We start from the raw sequence: 26,287 nt of genomic DNA on the forward strand, positions 1-26,287 counted from the left end.
AGCTGCCAGGTATTTTTAAACAGAGCTATAAACAATATCAGGGAAAGAAAAAAAAAATTTAGGCTGAGGCTGGAGTCTGGTTAAGTCCTCAGGACACAATTCTCCTGCTACTCAGTGCCAGGTCAGTTTTGACTAGCCTGAACCTCCAGGGGCTCCATCATTATTCTCTGGACCAGGAAGACCCTTCATCTTTCTGTTGAGTTACTGAACATTTATTTTCAAAATGTTCTTAGTTTCCAAGTTTGAGGTTCTTTCCTTCCTAACGAAGAACCCTTGGACTTATAATGGGAGTGCACCAGTCACCTGCACCCAGTTCTCCTCCAGTGCCTGGCAGTGAAGGGCAGAGAGGCTGTGGGTTTCGGCTTCCCCTGGCTCACTGCATACAGTGCATTTACGCCTCTTGAGAGAGAAAGCTTGTTTTATAGTCATTGGTGTTCTATGTGGTGTGGTTCGTTTGCATACATCATCTGAAAAAGTGGTGACTCAAAAAGAAGATCTTAAATCAGATGGTTTGTCAATGACACGGTCTTGCTGGGCTTCTCTAAGTATCTGTGACTCCAGGATGAAATTGTCCCATAGCTAAATAACAGTTCAGTTATTTTCATTCATTTATATACTGGCAAGGAAAATTAATACCTACTGGCTTTCACAGAGATTCTCCATAGCATTAGTGATAAAGAAAACTGATGACCAGGATGTGTTCCTCAAGCTCAAAAATAACTAATATGATGGAAAGAGAATAAACCTGGTTTAAATGAAATATAATTAATAGATACACACATATCTTAAGCATTTGGTGAGTTTTGACAATTGTATACACCATGTACCACCGTCAAAATAGAATACTTTCATCACTCCAGAAAGTTCCTCCCTGATCCTTTCCAGTTGATACCCACCACCCAGAGGCAACCACAGTTCTGATTTCTATCTTCATCTTTCCCTGCAAAATTGCCACTATTCTAATTTGTACCAAAATAGGTTGGTTTTGCCTGTCTTTGAACTTCCAATAAAGGGAGTCATATGGTAAATATCCTTTTGGGGTCTAGTTTCTTCACTCAACCTTATGTCTGTGAGATTCATCCATGTAGCTGCAATTTATTCTCCTTTATTCCTATGTAATATTGTTCCATATTATTTTGAAGTATATTCCAGACATTATATACTTTCATTCATAAATATTTCCTTAGGTAATTCCAAAAGATAAGGAGTCTTTAAAAATCCCATATTATCACATCGAAAAGAAATCGACACAAATGCTCTGACATAATTCTGACCCTCTGCCGGTAGGACTGTTGGGCATTGTGGTCTAGGTTGGGTGAGGGACACCTGGGATTTGGGGCCTGCCCTCAGCAGGTTGGGAGGAGAGCATTAATGAGCTTCTGGTAGTGTGCTGGGGAGGGAAAAGGAGGAGAGAGTGAGGGAGGGGAAAGCTGGCATTACAGTATTTGGGGCTTGATGAGTGTATATGGAGTAAATGAATGACAACATCAGGGACCTTGGAAGCCCAAATACCTTATTTTTCACTCTTTCTGTATTGTATTCCTAGATTTCCAGCTGCTCTACCATATATCTTAAAAAAAGCATTTATTCCCTGAAGTGTGTTTAGCATGCTTAGCAATTCAGCTAGTCTGCCAGGAGACCCAAAATGTCTCAATCCAAAATGCCTTTTCTTCCCTTTGTATAAAATGAATCCTTCCTTATTCAAATACCTAGCCCGTCTTTTTGTTGTAATGTAATTTGACTACAAGAGATTGTTCGTTCCCAGGTTACGATGAATCTGCCTACATACCGTCTTTTCTTGTTCTTTAAAATTTTTTCATTCCCATTTTAATTTCTATGCTGCAAATGGTGTGTATTGACCCAATCCGACATGCAAATCAGTAACACCACATTTCATGTTCTTGGTATATTTCCCTGTGCTTGCCTCTATTTCTGCAGCCCTCCTGCTGTTTTCCTGCCTGTGTGTTCTTTTATTCTGTTGATAGCTTTCATTTTGGTCTCCCCTTCGCATCTGGCGCCTCAAGCTGGGCTGCGGTTCTGTGCTGCGGATGGGCCATTCAGTGATTGGACTATGTCCAGCCCCCACCAAATGCTGTCTCTATGGAGCAGGAAGATGAGCTTAGGATGTCTTTCTTATGGTGCCTTGAATGCGCTTTTGGCGCAAAACCCATACCAGCTTGAAATGCTGTCTGTGTTCTGTATTCAATAATAATAATGATAATAATGATAGAAAAAGCCACACGCTTTGAGGCCGCCTTTGAGTGGAGCCTTCCATCTTGGCTGTTATCTTTCAATAATATTCAAAAAGGTCTACAGATTATATTGCAGAATGTCTTTGTGTATGTTCTATTCTGTTCTCTTAACCAGCCTCCATTTTCCCCCTGCTATTATGTATTGTGTTATTTTTCCCTTTCAATAGAAGCAGAGTTTTAAAAATTAGAATTCATTTAGCTGATGACCAGAATATATGTCCTTCAAGCTGAAAAATAGCTACTATGATGGCCAGCAAATAAACCTAGTTTTTACTGAAGAATAATTAACATACGATGAAATGTATTTCTTAAGCAAACTTTGATGGTTATACACTTATGTACCACCACCAAAACAAGATATAGAACATTTCCATCACATCAGAAACTTCCCTCCTGTCTCCTCCTAGTCAGTACCCACCACCCAGAGGCAGCCACTGTTCTGATTTCTATCAATCACCATAGATTAGTTTTGCGTGTTCTTGAATATTGTATAAATACAGTATGAGCGCTTTTTTGTCTGGCTTTCTTATGTATCATCATGTCTGTAAAATTCATGCGTGTTGCTATGTGTATCTATGCTTCCTTCCCTTTTATTGTTGAGTAGTATTCCATGGTACATTCACACAGTCTGCTTATCCATTTGCCTGTTGATGGGCATTTGGGTTATTTCCAGTTTTGGACTACTTGGAATAAAGTTGCTATAAGCATTCTCTATGCAAGCCTTTGTGTGGTATGGCATACAGACCTTGAGATGGCCCCCCATTCTCCTTGAGTGTGGGCGAGACCTGTGACTTACTTCTGGTGAGTAGAATATGGCAAAGGTGATGGGATGTCACTCCCATGACTGTAATGCTAGTCATCAGATTATAATTCTGTTTTACCAGCAGACTCTCTCTAGTGACTCTCTCCCTTGCTGGCTTTGATGGAGTGAGCTGTCTTGTGGAGAGGCCCACATGACAAGGAGCTGAGGGTGGCCTCTGGCCCACTGCCAACAAGAAACTGAGACCCTCAGTCCGACAGCCAGCAAGGAACTGAATCCTGCCAATTGCCACGTGAGCTTGGAAGTGGTTCCCTGGGTAGGTGAGCCCTGATGAGACCCCAGCCCTTGCCGACTCCTCAAAGGCAGTCTTGTGAGAGATACTGAAGCAAGAGACCCAGCTAAGCAGTGTCCAGATCCCTGAACCACAGAAACAGTGAGATAATAAATGTGTGTTGTTTCCAGCTGCTAAGCGTGTGGTAATGTTACGCAGCACTGGATAGCTCTGAAGTGGGCATATGTTTCCATTTCTCTTGGGTAAATATATAGACGTGGAATGACTGTATCACATGGAGGGGTGCATTTAAGTTTTGAAGAAACTGCTGACCTGTTTTCCAAGTGGTTTTATATTGTTACACTCTCACAAGCAGTGTGTGAGAGTTCCACTTGCTCCACAGCTTCAGCAACATTTGGTGTTGCCCGTCTTTTTGATTTTCCATTTTCTCTCATTGACGTGATATCATGATATATCTCATTGTGATTTTGAATTTGCATTTACTTGATGATTAATGATGCATAAGCCTGTTTTTAATCAAGCGTCCACCATGTTCCAATTTTGTTTTCCTTCCCAGAGAAGTATGTCTTGTTTGTTGTCTTAATTTTGTTGTTGTTTTTTGAGTTACACAGACGAAAAGGCAGGACTCCTGTCTTCAGGAAACTCATAATATAATGAAAATATCAATGTATTAATATATAATGTGGAAGAAAGGACATGAGATATATGGCCCATGTTGATGAAATGTAGAAAAATGAGTTATTCAGTGTACTCATTGCTAGGTGAAGTAACAGGCATCACTTTGCTGTGAGGTAGGTATTTCCAAACTGCTTTTAAGATAAGGAATTGGAGGTAGACAGACTGTTATCAGTTGTGGTGGGCTGGGCTATGCTGCGGTAACAAATAGCCTGCCATATTTCAGGGGCTTAAAATACCGTGTTCGTTTACATGTCCCTTGTTGGCTTGTCTGGACTCTGTTCTGTATCATTGCCATTTTTGTTCTAGGGTTCTGGTTGACAAAATATCTGCCTCCTAGAATTTTTCTGGTCATTGTGGCAGAAGGAAAAGAAAGCATAGAAAGCTCATATGAACTCTTGAAGCATTTGCCCAAGAGAGGGCCATGTCATTTCTGCTCATTTTTATTGGTCAAAGGAATGGCTCCAACGGCTCAGAAAAATATCCTTCCCTCCAGGGGTTAAGTGATTTACCTTAAAGGGCAGAATCAGGAGTTAAACCAGATCTTATAATTCTAAACTTAATGCTTTTCCCCCAACACCACAGTTGTACCAACTGATGCTTGAAATGATATTCTTGAATTTACTTACTGTTTTAATGGGCTTTTGTTCTCTTTCTAAGGATGAAATATTCCCTTTTTCATTTTTCATCAGGAAGAGCCAGATACCTCATGTTAAAGAGTTTATTTATTTAGCATGCCTGCGTACTTTGTTTATATACAGATGCATATTTTCAATTTCCTCCTTTCCATCTCAGAAAGCTCTGTTGGTAATGAATTTTCATTAAAGTAGTACAAGATTGGAAAATAAAATACGCTTTGACACATTTTCCAACTTAATCAACACAAACCAAATGTGAGAACCAAACAATTATTACCTTCAGAATCAGCCTTATATTATTAAAATGCAATTATCCTCAGAAAAGTAACCCAGCAGGGGGCCATGTTTATTTTTTCTCACTCATTTTCACAATAAATTTTCTCAGTGGATAGGGGACATCCCCACTCACTTCCTAATGTTTGAACAGCAACATAGATTCACCCGGGACTTGAGCGTAAAAGAATTTGTCTTTTCTTCTACTGATAGACTTCTATATGATATACTAAGTCAGATATGGTCAGATGTGGCCTGGAGATATGTTTTATGCAACTCCAATAGTGTTTAAAAGTAAAACAAACTAGCTGCTAATACTTAAGAATCTTGCACACAAGTTTGAATTTACAGCTTCTCTTGGAAAACCAGAAGAGCTGACAACGCTGGGTCCCCTTCCCAGGTGGCAACACTTGGCTCATGTGGAGAAGGCTGTCCCTTTGGGAGGGCCGGGTGCTCTCCAGACCCCCACAGTCCCCACCTGGGGCCTCTTCCCACGATGGAGTTTCCTGTAACTAAGGCAGAGAGGAAGTGAGGCATTTCCCAGTCTCTCTCTCTCTCTCTGATTCTCCCCAGCCTTCCCAGCCCTGGCCGTCAGAAGCCACTTGATGCTGCTGATGCTCGGAGCTGCTTGGTACGGGAGCCCCCCAAGAGCTGCTTGCAGGGCTAGGAGCCAGGCGCCATGGCAGCAAGTTACCCGCAAATCCAGCCTGCCCCAGAAAATTCATTCCCCTGGCTCTGTCACGGTGTTCCTCCCTGACTTGGCTCCCTCCCTTGTAGCAGTGACAGCGCACCCCTTGGTGGTTCCTTGAGGTGCACGGACCCTCAGAGCTGGCTGCGCCCTTGCCTTCTTCGACAGCACTCTTCCGGCTGGGACGCTAGGCCTCCTGCGCACCCGCAGCTCCTCTGTGTCTTCAGCTCAGTCTGGCTACTTTGTCTGACACTGTCCACAGCTCAGCCTCTCAAGTGGGCCCTGCACTTCTTATAGTTGTTACTGCCTTCAGTTATTTATTTACTTAGAGGAAGTATGCAACAAAGTCCAGCCCTTAGGAAGCTGGAAGATGAAATGACCAATAGAACAGAGTAGTCCAGAAACTGGCCCCCACGTATACAGCCAGTGGATTTATGACAAAGGTGACCCTGCAGTGTGGTGGTAGGGAAGGGATTGTCTTTTTAATGAAAATGGTGAGTCAGTTGTCTGTATGGAAAAAAAATTCTACTTTACCTCGACCTCATACATAAACAAAAGTCAATTCCAGATGGATTGCAGATTGAAAACAATAAGGTCTTTGGAAGAATGCATGGGAGAGCATCTTCATGACCCTTGAATAGCATTCTTTTATTTAGTTCATTGTTTAGTCACTCAGCACACAAAACAGGATTGAGAGCCCACAGTATATTGGAGCTCTGGGTAGGGCAGCAGGGATACAAGAGTGAAAAAAGACACAGTCCCTGCCCTCAGAGATCACATGGTTCAGTTGGGGGAGAAAACAAGGAACAAATGATTACAAAACAGTGTGGGGAGAGCCATTACAGTATGTGATGGAAGCCCAGAGGTGGCATGCCCTGTTCCACCTTGGGGAGGGGGATGGAGGGCTTTCTGGAGGTGGCAATGCAAGAGGGCAGTCCTGTCTTCCAAGGAGTTAGCCAGGAGAGTGGGGAGAAGGGCACACCAGGCAGAGAAACCAGCACATACAAAGGCAAGGAAGAGCAGGGCAGAAGGATTGCTACCTATTTCTTAAAAATGTCTAGAAATTCTCATGACTTATTTGCTGGCTTCTTGCTGAGAAATATTGTGTTTGTTTAGCACTTTCACCAAGACATGATGCAATGTCCAGTATGGGTATTATTATCTTAGTTTTACAGCTGGGGACCTGTGGATTTAGAGCAGTTGGATGACTTATCCAAGGCTACCTAGCTAGCCAGTGGAGGCAGTGGAATTAGAAATCTGGTGTTTGGATGCCTATTTTTTCCACTATGTAATGTGGCTGCCAGTTCAGACCTGCCCAAGTCTTTGGGACATCATAGAGAAAGAGGAAGGCAAGAGGAAGGATGCTCCAAGCAGTTTCTGGACAGGTTTGCAATGAGCTACGTTGGTGACGTCAGGCTCTCTGACATGGCTAAAGCTAAGGACTAGAAAAGGACAGTTTATGTGGACAGGATCACAGAGGACCAGGGACACATGTGCTAAGTCAAAAGTGTCCATTTTACATTACATGGCTCTAAATGTAGGGAAGAAAATGCACACTTGGACACCAAGCCCAACACCTGCCACCAGGTGGAGCTCGGATGCAGCCAGAAACCTGCAACTTGAGGGTTTGCAGTGGCAGCACCTCACCCAACAGTTCTGAGAAACACACAAGACAACAATCTCCACTTGCAAGCCTGCCAAAATCTGCCTTGGTCCATTTGCAACCCTTTGGGCTTAGCATCCCAACTGGCCTCAGTAGGTCTGTGGGTCCCTGAAATCAGCAAGGAAACTGGAAGCAGATCACAGGCTCCCATCCTTGCTCTGCATTTACCTAACAGGGACCATGAACCGCTGGATTTGGACTTTAGGGAAAGATTATAGTCCCCCTTTCCTAACTGTATGTAATTAAAATAAACACAACACTGCCCCTCTGATCCCAAATGTGCATGATGCCAATGCCCAAAGAGCAGCTTTCTAGATTTTCTGATTGTGGAATTCGGGATGGGCCCATCTGACTTGTCCTCCTTTTCTGGTGCCCTGTTTTGCTGTCTAATGGGAAATCCATGCAGATGCTCAGCAAGTCTCTTGGCACTTTGGAATTTCTGTTTCCTCACCTGCCAGGTAGTGATAATTATAGTTCATGCCTTACAGGGCCTCTGTGAGCTTCCCATGAGAGAAGAGATCCAAGAGAGCCTTGCAAACTGTAAAGTGCTCTGTATGTTTGTAGTGGTTGATGTGCTTCCACCCATGGCACCAAGTCTTCTGTTATGACTCCTCCTGCTCCTTCTAGGAAGCAATTGTCAGGTGCCAGGCACAGTTCTAAGTGCTTTGTCATTTAACAATCTCCCCATACCCTGTAAAGTAGGTGGTTCTGCCAGCCCTCCAGGCTAGTGGGTGACAGAGGATACTTCAAACCCAGGTTGTGGCTTCAAGACATATCCCTTCACCACTGTCCCAGATGTCCTCTTCTGATCAAAGATAAATTGCTGCAGTGGAGGACCATGTACCTTACCTTCCACACTTTCATTTGTCACCAGATGGAGGCTTAAAATTAGTTCTCTCTGTGGGCCTCACCCCCGTTTTCACACGCCCCTGACCTCACATCTCCTCTTTAGACCTGGTTGTTCTTCACTCCCCATTTAATTCTCTCTACTGGGATGGAATGGAAGAGAGGAGAAAGGCGGAGGGAAGGGGGACTGGAAATCAGGATGGGGGTGCCCTGCACTCAGTGTGTCCTGCTTCAGGGAGGGTGGAAGGTGGCTTTGCAGGAATGAAGAAGAGGTGAAGGCACCCCCACTCCAGGCACCATTTGGCTTCTCTTAGGGATGACAACACTTCCGAGGTATAGTTGTCCCTTTGTATCAGGCCCTCTTGGCTGGAGTCTCACCAGGCATGCAAAATTAGAAAACGCAAGACTCTTCAGGGCTGCAGCCTTCTTGCCAGCCCAGAACTGTCACCTCCTCACCTCCCACTTTGGTGCCCTACCATAGACCCTCTTGTCCCCTTTCTCCAAAGGCCTATGGGGGCCTGGTTGCCTCCCAGGTCACAGGGCTTCATCCACAAGATGAGGGAGGAACTGCACCAGGTGGGCATTTGACCTGGTACCTTTTCAGTTTTTATAATTTCTTGGAGATGGTGCCTGTTTTTATGAGATTTATGGTTAGGCTTTGAATTTTAAATGCAATAAAAAAGGTGGTTGTATTAGAAGGGGGTAGCACCAGCACCAAATTAAAGGAAGGAAGCCAACTATACAGAAAGGGCACTGGTTGTTAAGGCCCCTTTGGATCCTAAGATTCTGGGATTCAATGATCAGACCATATACATTTATTTTCATTGAAGTGTAAATGACTGATGCATTGTGCTATTATCAGTATACTTCACACAGGAACAATAAACAAGGTTTTCTTTGCCAGTTTCTCCAGACAGCGATACTGGGGGAACAAACAAAAGGAGCTGAACTGTTGGGGGGAGCTGTCCCTCAGCTGCCAGTGGTGTACCTGAATAACCTTGGCCAATCTTGCCAGGACAGAAGCAGTTCTAGTAGGTCAGACAGGTCTGGGGTGACCTGGAGCCATGGCCCGCTGACACCTCCCTGGGCCTGTTTCCCCTGTCCCTTCCTCCTGTGTCCTGTAAGCACCTGGACCAACTTATGCTGGAATGATATGATTGGCTCCTCTCCCTGCCACCTCGGTGTCCTGGGGACAGAATGGGGCTGAAGGAAGCCTCTTCTGCCAGGACAATCCCCGAAGCAAATATTTAGTCATGTGGCTCAGCAAGCATGGTCCCTGGACACAGGACAATCTTGTCCAGGCAAAGTGATTAGGTAATCAAACAAATGTTTGCTAAACGCTAAGGGAGATGGCTCAATGCGTGCATGTGACGATGTCATCAGAGGAACGCACGGGCAGGTCGCATTGTGGGGTGCGGAGCAGGGACACCCAGTCCGCGCAGGAGCAGGGAGGTCGCAAAATGGTCTGCAGGAGGCAGCCTGTGCCTGACGCTTGGCTGACAAGTCAGAGGCGGGCAAATGAAGAGGGGTAGCCGGGCCGTCCCAGCAGAGAACAGCCTGTGGGAAGGTGGGAGAGAGCAAGGCCTATGCTGGCCTGACAGGGGGCTTTGCTTTGCTGGAGGAGCCTGTGGAGACACAAGGTCAGAAGGTGAGTGGGCCACTTAGGAGGGTTCAGATAGGGAAGGAACACCCCAGGGCATACTATGGAGTCTTAAGTCAATAATACCAGTGAGTGTCTAGTCCTGCCCCCATGGCACCCTGGACCAGGGGGCCAGAGGGTGCAGAGCAGGGCTGGCCTGCACCGGGTAGGGGTGGGGGCTGGGGCAGAGGTCCTTTCACACAAGATTGAACATGAATCATGTGGAGGGTCCTTGCCACGCCCGGCCTCTTCTAAAGACCACGGATCCTGAGCATGCAGCCTTGTGATTTGTAGCTGCAGCCAAACGGGAAGTCTCTGTTAGGGGTCATGTTGGCATGTCTTTCGAGATTCAGTCCCTGTGTAAGAGGTCACAGCCCAACGCAACCAGGGCAGGGGGAGAAACATGGGGTTATTAGGAGATTCCAGAGGTTTTGCTCTACAGACCCTCCCTGAGCCCTGATTCGGAGTCTGGTCCTATGTGGGGGCTGTGGTGCAGCCTCCCTAAATCCAGGACCACACCCCACCTGGCGCAACAGGGCTGTGAAGGGCCCATCCTGGCCCTGTGGGCTTCTTGCTAGTCTGGCCCAGTTTGGGTAATGGCCATATCATTCCATCTTCCTTGACACGGAAATCCTGGTGCTAATGGCTCCAGTGCTTGAGGTCATAGAAGGGGCACTGAGCTCAAAAGCCCATGCGGGATAAACTTGTTGCATCCATTGTACAAATCACTCAACTTCTTGGGACCTGTGATTTCTGTGAAATGGGTCGATGTTTCTGCCTTGTAGGGTTAAAGATTGAGCGAGACAATGGGTGTAACTCTGAGGCCCAGGCCCAGCTCCCATGAACCCAGCTCAGTCTTTTCAGCTGTGTCCTGGCACCTCGTGGAGGGGCATTCTCCTGCCACCCTAGGCCAAGTGGACGGAGCTGCTCCATGGATAGCAGAGGCCTGGCGTGCTTCCTGGCCGTCCTCGGCCCGTCATCTGCAGGGGGCAGCAGTGGGACACGCAGGTGGAGGCCGGGCCTCTCCTCAGCCAGGCAGCCTGGCTTTCCCTGCAGAGTCTACGATAGAAAGTTCTCTTTTGCCGCAGCCTATGCAGGGAATGCAGCTCGGGTCGATTTGTTTTTAAGTGGGTGATATTTGAGGTTCCTTTATGAAAGCCCTTCACATCTGGCATTCAAAGAAAATAATCAGGCTAGACCATCGGACCCGATAGCAGCATGTATGAAATTTGGGTCCACCTTTCCTGTAAAAGTGCCTCCCAGCTCCAAGCCAGCGCACCCACCCTCTCGCCCCCCTTCTCTTCTCGTGACCTTTTATCTCAGCGGGAGCCCTGACTAGAAAGAGGCTTCTGGAAATGTGGTGTGTTTCTCATTAAGTTTCTGCAGCATAAAAGTCACATGATACAAAGCTCTTCCCCCACCCTCCCCTTCTTCTTTCCCTACCCTACATATCTACAAAAACTCTTGCTGCTTAGGTTTTATTTAATTTAAGAAGATTGAAGACCAAAATCTTGTTGGTACAAAGATTTTTAAAAAATGTTTCTAGGGTGCTGGTGGTATGTTTTGTTCATTTTTCTTTGGCATTGAGGTGGTTAATGGAATGCCAAATAGAATCGGTCCTCTGCTAGGGCCCAAATGCCCCTCTGTGCCTTCTCTTTCCTAATCTGTAAATTTCTTTCTTTAAAACTCAAGGCTGTGACTTGAGGGTTGGGATATTTTAAGGTTGGAAACTGCTGGATGGGCCCAGGCTTCTGAGGGGGCCTTAAGGAATCTGGGGTCTGCAAGGAAGTCTTGCAGCTCTGAGAGGTTAGGAGGCTCACACTGGAGCCCAGTGGTCTGTGGTGATGGGGTCAGTAGAGATGAGGAGGGGGGCGCAGGGAAGAGAGAGATGAGAGAGAGAAGGAGAGAAAGAGAGAGAGAGGAGATTAAGTGAGGTGCAATGGGAGTGGGACCTGGGAGAGGATGGAGGAAGATGGCCCAGAAGACCACAGACCCTGACAACTGCCAAGTCTCCTTTATCTGCCCTTGCAGTCGATGGCCGTCCTTCCCCTCGAGGCTGTGGCCCCACGATGCCCCTTGTGAAATGTTAAGCGACAGTATGGGGTTTGTGCAGTCTGTGCGGCTGGTGTCTCAACATAGGCCTGCAGTTTCATAGGGCCTTGAACTGAGTCCCACCCAAGCAGGTGAGCATCACAGACTCAATCTTGGGGTGATCTTAGGGCCTCTCACCAGTGCACTGCAGCCCTCGGCCCCTGGGACTCTTCTTCACTTTGAGGAAGGATAGAGTCAGCCTCATCTTCCCTGCCTTAGATTTGGTGAGGAAGAGCCCCACCCCTGACCCTGCCACACAGAGGGTAATCCGCAGCCAGGAATGCCCACTACTTTCTTGCTGACTTTTGCCCTCCTTTACCCTTCTGGGGCTTACCCTCCATTACCAGTACTCCCAGAAGCCCTTACGATTCGATCCCAGTCACTGAAGCTTCAACACTGGACAATAGATTAGAAACAAGGAGTCCAGTTCCATTTCTTGTTTGGCTACTAATTCCCTGTGGATCTTGGGCAAGTCCCACCCCCTGTGCTTGTCCTGGCATTGGATCAAGGTGTGTTAAATTCCCTTCCAGCCCAAAAGGGCCATGGTAGTTGTCATTGCCTGCAGCTGCCTGTTTTTGTAAATAAAGTTTTATGGGAACACGGCCACAACCATTATTTACATGTTGTCTAGGCTGCTTTTGCACTACAACGGCACAGCTGAGTTGCCGCAAGGGAGACCTTATGGCCAACAAAACCAGCAAATATTTACTATCTGGACCTTTATAGAAAAAAGTCTGCCAATCTTTGGTTTATGGGTTTGATTTTATTATATTTTTCCCAGAGAGAGGTACAGTTGTTCCCAGAGCCACAGTAATTTTGTTTTGTGGAATAATGTCCTGGTGACCTTACACAGATGAGGCTGTTCCAGGATCAGAGAGCAGGTGAGAGAATTCTAATCATTTTCTCAGAAAACTTCCTAATTTTGCCAACTTGACAGATGGGTAAACTAAGGCAGCGGGAGTGCAGATGTTTGCTCTGCCTTAGGATGGGTTCCCCAGGAGCAAACCCTGATGTGCTGAGGAAGTGCTCCCTGGGAAATTGGTAAGGGGGAAGAGAGGAGGAGGGTAGGCAAATCCCAGAGGGTCTAGTTTCATCCTGATCCTGCAAGGGAGTTCTAGAGCATAAGTTATATTACAGATTTTGATGCACTTGCACCTTTGTCATTGGCTAAGGGCAGCCTCGGGGGGATGTAAACTCCCAGGCATTTCCACATCTCTCGGTGTGCACAAGCAGCTCTAGTCGCCTGAAGGCATGCCTCCAAAGGGAGTTGCAGGTGCAAATGTCGGAAGTGAGGTCACACAGAAGCCAGGGCAGGGCTGCACAGTGACTGCAAAAGCAATCAGAGGGCATCTGGGTGGAGTCATATCCCATTAAAGAAAAATCTGACTAAATTACAAACTGCATAGTGAATACTGTAGTGCCGAGGTTCAGTCTAGTGAAATAAAATTTGACACCTCCACGATGTTCTGTGTTCTCTGCTTGGAGTCCTCTCAGGAAGGGACTAGGTTTTTTGCATTTCCACATTCCCAGACTTGGCACAGAGTGGGCGCTCAGTTGGGCTTGGGGAACTGGGTGAGCAGGTGTCTGGGAAAGGCACTTGAGTAGGCTTGGAAAGCGAGTCCCAATCCTGGGCCTCTCCTCACAGCCAGGAAACCTGACCCAGACAGTTCAGGAAGGCTTGAGGTGTGCCTGTTTTGCTCCTAACAAAGAATTTTTCTGAGCCAGTAGCCTTCCCCAGAGGCTGCAGCCAGGCCTGTGGGTGGTGTGGGATGCAGGGGCCCCAAAATGTTGGGGGTAAGGTGGGTGTGAACAGATTACTCACGTGTGGCACAGGTGGGATTTTGTTCCTATCCTGATTTTTACATATCTCAGAATGAATAGTGGCTGATTTCATGTGTTTTTGTCAGTTTTGTCACATTGCTTAAATTTTTTTTTTTTTTTCCTTTGGGAGAACTGAACTGAAAAACTATTAGAAATAATGAGAGTTTGGTAAGGCAGCCAGTTACAAAATAAACATACAAAAATCAATAGCTTTCCTATTTCCAACAGTAACCACTTAGAAAAAAATAATGGAAAAGAAAGGTCTCATTCACAATAGAAATGAAAGATATTTACTGCCTCGAAGCAAATGTAGAACACATATGCTGCACATTCTTCCCTCTGTCTGTGGTGAGAGAGAACTGTTATGCCTACGACTTGAACTCCTGGGCCCTGCCCCTCAGATCTCTTCCCTGGGTGGGGGGGGAGGGCAGCATCCTCCAGCTCACTTGGGGGAGAGTTTTACCTCCTCTGAGGCATTTTGAAGGTCAGTCAGCTCATGACAGTTGACCTGGATAGCTGCCCTGGGCAGCCAAGCAACTGTGGGGCCTGCTAGTTGCCCATTGTGGGAGGTCACCCAAGCCCAGGGCAGGGCCTGGGTTGCAGGGCATGAGGTGGAGCAAGACGCCATAGGAGGTGGTGCTCATTTCCTGGAGGGTTGGCTGACTCTGGGAGGCTACAGGGTTTACCACTTCTGCCACTTTGGCGATGTCCTGTTGATGCCCGAGTTGGTTATAGGAAGTTGGGTGTACGGGGCTCAAAAGATATCGTTTTGGTAGAGGTTTCTCCTGTAACCAGGATGGTTTCATATCTGGGATGGGGTTAGATCAAGGAAGGAATCCAGAGCTGTTTTATCCTAGGAACATTCTAGGGTTATCTAGGCTGACCTCTGATTTGGGTGGAAGTAGCACATATATTAGGATGTTTTTCTTTGTAAATGGCAGAAAACCCAGGTTTACCTGCTTCTCCCCATAAAATCAAACCAAAACTAGTGTATCCCACCCATTTCCCCTTGGCACTGTGCACAACAGTTTGCCGACTGCCAGTCCTTGAAACTCTGCTTGAGGAGCCCACTTAGCCCATTCTCACTAAAGGGACACTAACAGCCTGCCACAGGGACAGGCCAGAGAGGTGGGTCAGTATCCCAGCTCCCTTGTCCCTTGATTGGGATGATTCTGAAATGTGTGCTCTATACATACTCCTAGAGTTCCCAAGTGGGACTGAGACCCAGTTGCCCTTTGGCAGTAACCTACTTGACAATTCAGCTTTGTTGGTTTCCTTCTTTTCCCTGGCTTACTTCCCCATCCCCCTATTGGTATTCTCTGGGATTATTTCTTGAGTAAATTACTTGCATGTGAATCTTTATTTCAGGGCCTGCTTTAGGGGGCGCCTCTACTGAGAGAGAGAGAGAGAGAGAGAGAGAGAGAGAGAGAGAGAGAGAGAGAGAGAGAGAGAGAGAGAGAGAGAGAGAGGAAAAAAGAGAGAATTTGATTTGGCTTCAGGTAGGGTTGGACCCAAGGGGCTCAGACAATATTAGGACTTGATCTTTCTCTTCCTATCACTTGTTTCTGCTTTCTTTGCAGGCAGACCCTCTCAACACAGTGACTGTCAGTGGTTCCGGGCTTATATTCTCCTAACTGAACTACCTTAGGAGAGAAAGAGAATAGTTCCAAGAAAATCTTAGAATTGCAAATCATTGGTCAGACTCATTCCTGTGAACCAATCATTGCAACCAGGTGAATGGAATGACCTGATTGGATAGTCCTAAGTCTCATGCTTTTGGTTACCTTGCAGTTCATCTTCTGCACATTCCTGTTCTACTTCTTCCACATGCCATATTTGAATACATTGGAGAGATCAAAAGTAGGGATGAGAGACTTGTGTTTTGGAGGTAGATAAAGGCAGACACTTATCTGTAAGCATGTGCTGATATCTGTCAGTTTGTAGAGGGGAGAAGCATGAATTTATCTGTAATTCTAGAATCTGATCACTTGCTAACAATCAGACCATACTGAAGAACATTTTCAGGAAATTTGTGCATAAGCAGACCATTCTTTTCCTCAAAGTTATGTGATAAACAGAAAATGAACATCCCAGCTGAGGTGCTGTATCCCACTCCTTTTCAGCATGAGTGGTTTCTGTAGAAGAAACAAATCTTCGGTAAGAAAACATATGGGAAAGAGATTAATATCTAGAGCGTGATTACTATGTGCTAGTCATTTTCATAGCACTGTATGGATGTGATTTCATTTGCTAGTAACCCTACGATGTTCATCTTATAGATGGGCACACTGAAGCTGGGGGATGTTAAGTCAGATGTAAAAGAGCAAAACTGTGGCTCCAAGCCTGGGCTATTTGACCCCTCGGCCAGGCTATTTCCTCCAATCTAGATGCCTTCCTTTAGAGAATGGTGTTAGGAGAGGGAATTCCTCTCTACTGGGTTCTGTGGATAAGACACTCTTCCCACCAGGTTAAGTACTATGACATTGGGAAGGAGAAACTTGAATCAAATGGGTTTAATAGTCATACACGGTGTAAGAATTAGGAGCTGTCCATCAGTGTTTGTGAAATCACAAATGGTTTAAAAAGAAAAAGGATTAGTAGTTTGCTCAGATCTAGGCTGGAGAAAACTGTCTACATAGTCCAAAAAGCAGGGAAGAGGAACAAAAAAAAGCTCAACTCGGCAAGGGCAGGGACACTGACTGCAGCTATTATGGTGTTGAACTCAGAGTCAAGCACAGAACCTGGTGCACAGTGGGTGCTCAGTACATATTTGGTGAGTGAATGAACAAATAGATGCACATTGTTTTTTTTTAAACAATACAATGTTACAAATGTCTTTCCGTGACAACAAATAAATCATTTCTGATGGTTACATAATAGTTTTTAATTCAGTTTATTTAACATTTTGTTGAATTAAGGGTTCATAATTGATCTATGTAATTCCCTATTTTTGAACATTTGAGTAGTTTACAGTTTGGAGGGGATATTAATACTATGAATGAACATCCTTGGATATACATGTTTGTAAATTTTCAAATAACTTCTCTAGGATATATGAACAGAAAAGAATTTCTTGGTTAAATGTCAGGCATGTTTTAAGGCTTTTAGGGGCTGTCGTGGTTTGGAGTTGTACGTACCTCAGAAAAACATGTTCCTAAACTTCATCCATTCCTGTGGATGTGGACCCATTTTAGGTAGAACTTTTTGATGAGCTAAAGGTATGGCCCACCTCGGTCAGGATGGGTCTTAATCCTATTACAGGAGTCCTTTCTAAGAAGAATGAAATTCAGACTGTTAAGAGAAAAAGCCAGGGAAAGTAAGTCGTTGAAATTCAGTGGAACCTGGAAGAGAACTGAGAGGCCAGGTGAGGCCACCTTGTGTAGTGCCATGTGATAGAGCAGCCAAGGACCAAGTGTCACTGGCAGCCAGCCCCAGAACACCACAGTCTTCAGGGAGAAAGCATCACTTTGATGATGCTTTGATTTGGACTTTTTCCTTCCATCAAAACTGTGAGTCATTGAATTCCCATTATTTAAGCCACCCCTTTCCATGGTATTTTCTTTAGCAGCCAAAGAAAAGTAAAACAGGGACATGCATATAGTCAAATATATATCCATATATAATAAGGAAAAATGTAATTTACTTTTAAAATTAAATAAACAGGGATTGCTCTTGACACAGTCTTGGGTTAGACCTATCAATCTTGGTACATATTGGCACTCCAAACTAATTGATTAATTTTTGTGGATTATTGCTTTAGATAAGTGGGCCACTGGATAAGATTTGAAAATCTTTTGCTTGCCTTTTATTTCCACCATACTGTTTGTGAATTTCTGGTAAATCTCTGGAGAGGATGAATAACTTATCTTTGGGCCTGCAGCACCATGTCTTATGTAGCTTATATCATGCTTTGCCTCCTCTCCACCCCCATAACCTCATTAGTGACTCTCCCACAGAGAACTGATTCCAAAAATACTTGTGGAATCGAGTGTTGGCAAGAGTGTGGGAAACTCAGACTTGCACACACTGCTGGTGGGAGTATTAATTGGTACAGCAACTCGGAAGGCAATTTGGCAGCGTCTATTAAATTGTAAAATGTGCATACCCCATGATTCAGCAATTACAATTCTCTGTGTCTTCTTGAGATAAACTTTTGCACATGAGGAGGACCTTCATTGGAACACTGATCATAATAGTGAAAAGCTGGAAACAATCCAAGTGTCTGTCAGTAGGGGAATGATGGAAAAAACTCTGACAATATTTTGTACTGTGCAGCAGTTAAGGAGAATGAAGTAGACCAGAGACAAAATATTGAGACTGTGGGCCAGATCCAGGCCAGCAGACATGTTTTATTCATAGAATTTGCATAGTATTTCTCTCCTGTATAATCTATAACTATCTCAGTGTGTCTCTGTAAAAGTTAAAACTCTTTTAAAACATAACCTCAATTACCATTATTACTCCTAGATTCCTTAATATTATTGAATATCCAAAGTTCACATTTTTCCAATTGTCTTACTATATACTTTCTTCTTTCCTTTTCCCTCCTTCCATCCTTCTATCCCTCCCTCCCTCCCTCCCTTCCTTCCTTGTTCCCTCCCTCCCTCTTTCTTTTCCCTATTCCCTTCCCCTCTCTCTTCTTCCTTCCTTCCTCCCTCCCTCCTGCTTTCCTTTCATATTCCCTCCCTTCTCTTCCCCTTCCCCTTCTCCTTCCCCTTCCCTTCCCTTACCTCCCCTTCCCTTTTCTGTTTGAATCAACATCCAAATAAAGTTCTTGCATCATGATTGACTAATTCTTAATCTGTAGGTTACCTTTTCTCTTTATTTTTCTCCTTGCAATTTATTTGTTGAGGAAACTAAATCAATTGTCCTATAGTGTTTCTTATTGTCCAAATGTTGGTGATTGTTTCCATGTGATGTCTTTTTTTTAAAATTCATTTTTATTGAGATATATTCACATAACATGCAGTCATACAAAGCGTACATTCAGTTGTTCACAGTACCATTATATAGTTGTGTGTTCACCGTGTGATGTCTTTTGATGTATTTTTCTGTCTACTGAATTTCCTGTAAATTAGTAGTTAGATCTAGAAGCACAGTCACATTCAAATTAGATTTTTTTTCCAAACTATTTAATGGGTATATTGCATACTTCCATCAAGAGGCACTTGATGTCTGGTTATTTTTTTGTTTATGTTCTAGAATGATATTAGTAGTCATTGATTATTGTTTCCTAAGTACATTTTGTTGGGGGGGGTACAAAATAGTGAGATTATAATTCTCTTATTATTCTTTATTTATTAGTTTCAATGCTTCTATAAATAGTAACTCCCCCCTCATCACTTTTTTGGTTACCCTGACAGACGTGTCATATTGGAAAGGAAGGATAAATGTTTGGTTCTATCCCTTTATTTACCAATTTTCCAAATAATTAACTAGTTCTCTAATAGTCTCCAACAATGAGCAATTAGATTTTAAAAAATTCACTGTGAATTCATGGATTTAAGCATATTAAATATGCTTTAATCTGTTGCAATGATTATTGCTACTGATGCTTAAACTGTTCCATCTTTGGCCAATGGGAACTTTTTCAAATTGGCAGAGCCCCAGTTGTCTTTGATAATTTTCTTGGTTTCTGATGTGGTTTGATGTTTGATATATATATATATATATATATATATATGCGGCAGCTTTCATTCCTTTTTGTGAGAAAATGGTGTATAGAGATTATGAAATGACTGCTAAAGTTGCCTAGTGCTATTGATATTCCTGAGGCACTTATCTATTTTCAGAAATTACCCTGGGCTCTGGGATTGGTTTGGTTCAGGTCAAACTCAGTAAGGGTGATGGTGCAGATGTAAAAACTTTCTGGACCATTTTGTCTCATTTAATCTCACCAGTATTTATACTCAAATCTTTGGGTCTCAGAAGAGGAAGGCTCTGTGTGTCCCAGATATGCTGAGTTTTGTACAGACAGCACCACTGACATATAGCTCTTGACTGAGAGCATGTGAGAAGGATCTCAGTAGCCAGAGCTGGAAAAGGATAGGAAGTGAGAGAGTAACAGCCTGTTGGTGTGTTAGGCACTCTAGACTCTGTGTTTTCGTAGCAGCTGAGACTGGGATTCTCTTCTTCCTATCACATTATTTTGCAGATATTCCAAGGGGTGTTTTTTCTAAATATCCTTCGCTTTGTCACATCATCAGAACTGGCAGCAGGGGGAAGAACTGAGGGTACTCTGCAGTGGGGGCTGGTTTCTTAAATGCTCATAATTTCTACATGCTGAGGAAGCAACAAAACACATAACACACACATTCTCTGAAAATCCTCTTATGAATCCTTTTTAATCTGTGCCTCTGCAGGAAACAGGAGCACCATCTGGAAAACAAATAATCACTTAGTTCTCCCAAACCCACATTTGGATGAACCAGGAACTGGTAGACTTGACCCCCCAAACTTGAGCCCAGACCCCCAGTTTCCAACATTAAAAGCCCAACTGGAGGGGGGTAAGTGGGGTGAATGGAAGAACGAAGGAGAAGGAAGACAAAAGTGGAAATGCGAGTCTGCCACAGAGCCAGTGCTCCTCCCTGGTGAAAGAAACTGTTGTGATGAGGGTGCGAGCAGTAACGAAAGCACCATGGCATAGTGCAACAGGCATGACTGTAGAGCCAGAGAGACCTGGATTCAAATCTGAGTCCTGCTTCTTACCAGCTGTGTGACCTGAGGCAAGTTATCGCACTCCCTGAGCCTTAGTTTCATTATCTATACCATGAGAATAATAACTGCCTCATAGGGTTGTGGGGTGACTAAGATCATGTATGTAGAGAATATGGCACCCAGTAGGTATTTGTAAGTGCTAGTTGCTATTGCTGTTATTTTTATTGTAGGCTTGATTTCAGCCCTGGGAGGAAGAGCGACAGGCACCATTTCTACCTTGTGTGAGGGCAGTGGGGAAGGGTGACTAGAAGAGGAAAAAGGTACTGGGGTACTGTGGCCCAGGCAGTCAGTAGCAGGGTGGGGCTGGGAGCTGAATTCTTGGCTCCTGGTCCATGGCTCAATCTCATTAAAGGGCCAGATTTCTGATAAGCTGTTGCCCAAGTGACTCAAGACCCTGGATCAGCCCTGGGGAAAGGAGCGTGCTTTGTTCTCTGGCTCTTGGCCACCTTGCCCAGGAAAGGAGGCTGAGCACAGGGCAGCCTTGTTTATCTGACTTCTGTTTTTCTGGGCCTTGGGTTTACCTGGAGAGCATCCTTGGCTGGATGGCTGCTGTCCCTCCTACACCCCCTCCAGGACACAGCACTGCACCCCTTGAGTTGGTGCATCTCTGTTTAGATGGACTTCTCCAGCCTTCTTAGGTCACATTTCCCTTGGATTCTTCAGGGTTTTGTGTGTATGTGTGCATGTGTTGGACCTAATTCAGATTAATACTGTATGAAAGGTGAAAAAACCCATACAGAAAATGAATCAAGGACAATAAATCACTTCGTAAGGGGATTTTCTCTTCTTTATCTTTCCCTCATTCTCTCCATTGTTTTCATAAATTTGATCTTAATCCCAGCTGTGGCATCATGATAAAATCTTGGCCTTTCTACATTATCATGAAGGTTACATCAAGGTCACTTTATCCTTATAAAATGGAGTTATTTTGAAGAACTGAGCTACCCAATGTGAAATTTCAGTGGAGTAATGGGAAAGACAATCGATTTGGGTACAAATGGCCTGAGTTTGTATCCTGGATCTATAGCTCTTAGGATTTGTGACTTGTGATAAATTACTTACCTGTTCTGAGCCTTAGTTCTCATCTGTGTGTTGATGATCTTGATTTGCTCACTTTCTGTTTAAGCCTCACTTTTTTTGTTGTTGCAGTTTGTGTTCTGGATGGAACTGGAATTCTGATCTGTTTTGAAGGTGAATAAGTACTGAACATTGATAATGAAATGTTAGGTGATTGTTTATAATCATATTTTGGAATGTGGTGGGTCATGTCAAGGTGACAGGGAAGAGGCTAAAAATTTCCTGAGGTTTATGTTGTGTAGGAAGAAGAGGAACCGAAGATTTTTGGATAAGGAAAGACAAATGAATGTCCTAAACTTATGATATCAAGAACCTGAGCATTTAAGGAATTAAGATCCCATGCCATGTGGAAATACCAATCAAACCCAAATCCTGCTCTCTTATGTTTGCCCTCCTCAAAAAGAGGAGCAGTGAGTGCACCGGGGCCCCTGCACCAGAGGTGTTCTGAGTCTGTGGAGGCCTGTGGTTAGAGAAGTCCTTTCTTAGGTGCAGGGGTAGTGGGGAAATGGTAGAGCATCATAGTGTTAAGTGTTGGTCCATGTTCCCCAATAATAAGCTTCTGCTTTAGGAGCCTGGAGGATGGGCTAATTAATAGGAAAAGGATGTTGCTGGACATGGGCTCTGATGGATGTGGGCTGAATCTATGGTAAAATGCACTGGAAGGCCAGAACCATGGGAACTTTGAGTTTGGCAAAAATCAGTGACCCTAAAGAAGTCCCAGTGTCCCCACAGATCTTGGTATATATGATGGAGCTAGATCTAAGGAAGGGAGGAAGCAGAAGCTTCTTGGATTCCAGGTGGCTTGTCAAAAGTCTTCTTCAAGGAGGCTTCTTTGTATTGTTGGTTCTGGGTCTCCTGGCCCCAGAGAGGGATGCTGTAACTCCTGCATATAGTTCCCCAAGCCAGGGGTCCTTTTGGTGCATTTGTCAAAGGGCACAAAATAAGTAAAATAGAAGTACTTTGTAAACAATGCCCTTTATGCAACTTTACGGTGTTGTAACTATCATTATCATTACAGTTATTTTCAATGGGTTTTTTTATTCATCACAAATAGAATATAGAGCATACCTTCCCTTGAGAGTTGGATGCAAGTCACTGTGCCGAGGAGAAAATTGTCCCAGGAATGTACCTTCACGGAGAAATATTTTCTGGATGATGCCATTTTTCTCTACGTATTTACTGGTGAATCCCCTGGAGTAATATTATCCCCAAGACACCCTAAATACAGATAATATCCAACTTGTATTCCTTTTAAATGGCAAACAGTCTTGGTAGTTGCTTGCAGTGTGATGCATGTGACAATGTATCATTTTTACTAAGCACCATGGGGAGTTTAGGAAAAGATGAGGTTTCTGTTGTTGGAAACATGAAAGGTTTGAAATTCTAAAACCCTCCTATTACCAAAAAACATTTTATAAAATATAAGAAACATCATTTTAAATGCATGGATGACCTTGTGAGAAAATGAAGGATGAAGTGGGAGTGGGGATGAGTCCAGGGATGGGTGTAAACTCTGAAGTTGCTGGCTGCCTGGAGGCATCTGCCACCACAGACATGAAGGAACACAAGCATTAGGCCTGGGGTGAGTTGGAGTGGAGTCTCCTTTCTGCTTCATATGAAGCGATGATCCACAAAAGGCTACATGCTTAGTAAAAATGGAAACAGGAAAAACACTCCTTGCAGAGGCAAAATGCAAGGAAACTTGTCTATCTCAGCCTTGGTTCTGGAAAAAAGGAAAAAAAAAAAAATTCCTCTGAGGATCTGTGGACATGGGTTGGCCCTGGGTAGGTTTGATGCCTGATTGCTCATTATTTACAAGGTTTAAAAATAAACAAACTGAGAATTTTAATTTAACCTAGGCCCAGAATGTTAGAGCCCCTGACACCTGGAAGAAGCAAACGGAGATCCTCTCTGGCCTCAAAGAATTCCTCCCTATGGACTTCTGGGGATTACAGGCTCAAAAATAATTACAAAACTTACAAGGAAAACAAGGCACCTTGAGAGAGTAGAGATAACTACCTTAGGAATACTTTCAGGAGAGCCTCAGTGATCAGAATGGTCAGCTACAGAATATAAAATAAATGTTCCTACCCTGTTTAAAGAAATAAAAGAAAGAATTGAAACAAGGAGCTAGAGACAATAAAAATGCTCCGACAGAATTGAAAAAGAGCCAAATAGTACTTCTGGAAATGAAAAGTAAAATCGAAGTCATTAAAACTAATGGAAATTAATAATGGAAATTTAAATCTCAATGGATTTAAGTAGCAGATACAGCACAATTTAAGAGAGATTAGTGGACGTGAAAAACATGAAGAACTTATAAAGAATGCACAACAGAAAGAACAAGAGATGGTCAAGAATTATGAAGGTACACATGAGACGTGAGAAGGTGTACATACATCTAATTTGAATTCTAATTTGATAGAATGGGGAGATGCAATGGTAAAAAAATAATTGCTGAAAAATTTCCAGGATAAATGAAAGCCAGAAAATTTCAGATTTAGGAGTGCTCCCAAATTCCAAGCCAGACAGATAAAAAGAAACCACACATAGACACATCATAGTGAGACTGCAGAAGAACAGAAACCAAGACAAGATCTTACAAACAGCCAAAGAGAAAATGACCAATAAAGGAATGACAAAAAGACTGATAGCTGACTTCCAACTAAGTAATCAGAAGACAGTTGAATAATATATTCAAAATACTTTTATAGCTAAAATCCTGGCAATGAGTAGCTTGTAAGCTGGGAGAAGAGTGATTTGGCTTACAGTATTCATACTTCTATTTTTGAAGGAAGGTAAAGATGGCGATCAACTTTGGACTTTAAAAAACATACATACTAAAACTTAAGGTTACCCACTAAGAGAATGGAAATGATGTATATAGATTCCAAATTAAAGGAGGGAGAAAATGGGATGATGATTTAAAAAAATTCCCCAATCAAGTAAAAAATACCTGAGAGGATAAATCACACACACACATTACCACGTGCAAAGGAAAAATGGAACAAACAGCAAGCAAAAAATAAAATGGGTGAAATAAATCCAGTAGTAAATTTAGTAATCCCAGTAAATCTAAATGGACTAAACTCTATTTAAAAGACATAGATGATAAAACTAGAGAAAAAAATACAACTATATGCTGTTTACAAAAGAAAAACAGGAAGAAAAGCAAAAATTAGAAAATGAATAATGGAAAAATTGATAACAGGAAAATAGTGGTAACTAAAATAAAATGGATCAAACAATATTAATATCAATAAAATATACTGTAATGAAAAATTATTTCTAAAGATTGAGAGTTCTTATATAATGATAAAAGTTTTACTTCACTAAGAAGGCATACTATTTCTAACCTGTTATGTATTCAATTACATAGCTTCAAAATATATCAAGCAAAATAAGCAGAACTGCAAATGCTCCATCACAGTGAGATATTTGAGCACATTTATCTTAATAATCAATAGCTAAGACAAGAAAATCAGTAAGAAAATGGAAAATTTGAGCAAAAAATTCATTCATTCATTCAATATATGTTTATCGAATACCTGTCTGTTGCAGCCACCATTCAAGGCATTGGGGAAATGATAGTGAAAAATTGATAGAAATCTCTACTTTCATTGACTTTACATTTTAGTGGGATGGGACAAATAATCAAAATGTAAATATGTAGTCTTCCAGTGTTGAAAAGTGTTATGGAGAAACAAAAGGGAGAGAAAATGATAGAGACGATTGACAGGCTTGATGTGGTAACCATATAAAAAACCCTGAACACTCAATTCTTTTCAAGTCCACATGGAATATTAAAAAAATATTGACCATTTACTAGATATAAATCAAATTTCAATAATTGCTATCATATAGAATACTTTTTTTTGATCCAGTATAATTGAGTTCAAAAACATAAAGATAAGCTTACAAAAACTGATATATTTGGATATCAGGAAAGCATATTTCTAAACAGGTTAAAGAAGAGATAACAATGGATATTAGAAAATATTAGAACTAAATTATAAAAATACTGCATAGCAGAACTTGTGGGATGCAACTAAAGCAGTACTTGGGAAATTTATAGCTTTAGCATGTTGCACTAGATATCAATAAAGGCTGAAAATCAATGGATTTGAAATATAATTTAAGAAGCTAAAGAAGGAAATAATAAAGATAAAATCTGATACTAATAAAATAGAGAACAAAACAAAACAAAACAAAAACAAAAGAGAGGTAAAGAATGTAAAAAGTTTACTCCTTAGAAAAGACTAAAATTTGACAAACATGGGGGGTATATCAAAAAATCAAAAGGAGAGAAGGCAGAGATTAACCATATCTGGAATGAAAAGGAAGGCATAACTAGAGATACAGCAGAAACTAAAAAAGATAAAATAATAATATGAATGTTTGTTTATAAATGAGTCAGTTCCTAGAAAAATATAACATAAATAAACAGACTTAAGAAGATCTTCGGTAAAAGTTAAGAAACATGAATACACAAAAGTAATGATAAATCTAGGGTTTTGGACACACAATGGATAAAGATGTAATTTGTAATAGGTACAACAAAAAGGTGGGGGAACAGAGGGGTATAGGAACAGTGTTTGTGTAGGCTATTGAAGTAAAATTGGTATCAAATCAAGCATGATTATTATAGATTTAGGATATTACATTTAAGCCTCATGGTAACCACAAAGAAAATATATGAGAAATATACACAGAAATAAGTGAGAAGAGACTCAATATGGTACAATAAAAAAATCAAATAAATATGAACGTAGATATTAAAGGACGAATTCAGGGACAAAAAATATAATACTTACAATGACCAAATACAAAAATGGCAAAAGAAGGTCCTGCATTA

The 26,287-nt window shown here is 42.8% G+C and overlaps 1 protein-coding gene across 1 annotated transcript in view; it reads left to right on the forward strand.

Annotated features, from left to right (window-relative positions):
• ZNF621 (zinc finger protein 621) overlaps positions 1-16,465 on the forward strand; it is a 47,372-nt gene extending 30,907 nt beyond the window's left edge. The window contains exon 6 of the mRNA XM_037847758.1: positions 15,219-16,465. Within this exon, the coding sequence (XP_037703686.1) occupies positions 15,219-15,286 (68 nt within the window). The 3' untranslated portion in view covers positions 15,287-16,465. The remainder of the gene's footprint in view (positions 1-15,218) is intronic.
• Positions 16,466-26,287: the final 9,822 nt, after the last annotated feature.

Source organism: Choloepus didactylus, chromosome 1, assembly GCF_015220235.1.
Source record: "Choloepus didactylus isolate mChoDid1 chromosome 1, mChoDid1.pri, whole genome shotgun sequence".
Lineage (NCBI taxonomy): Eukaryota > Metazoa > Chordata > Mammalia > Pilosa > Megalonychidae > Choloepus > Choloepus didactylus.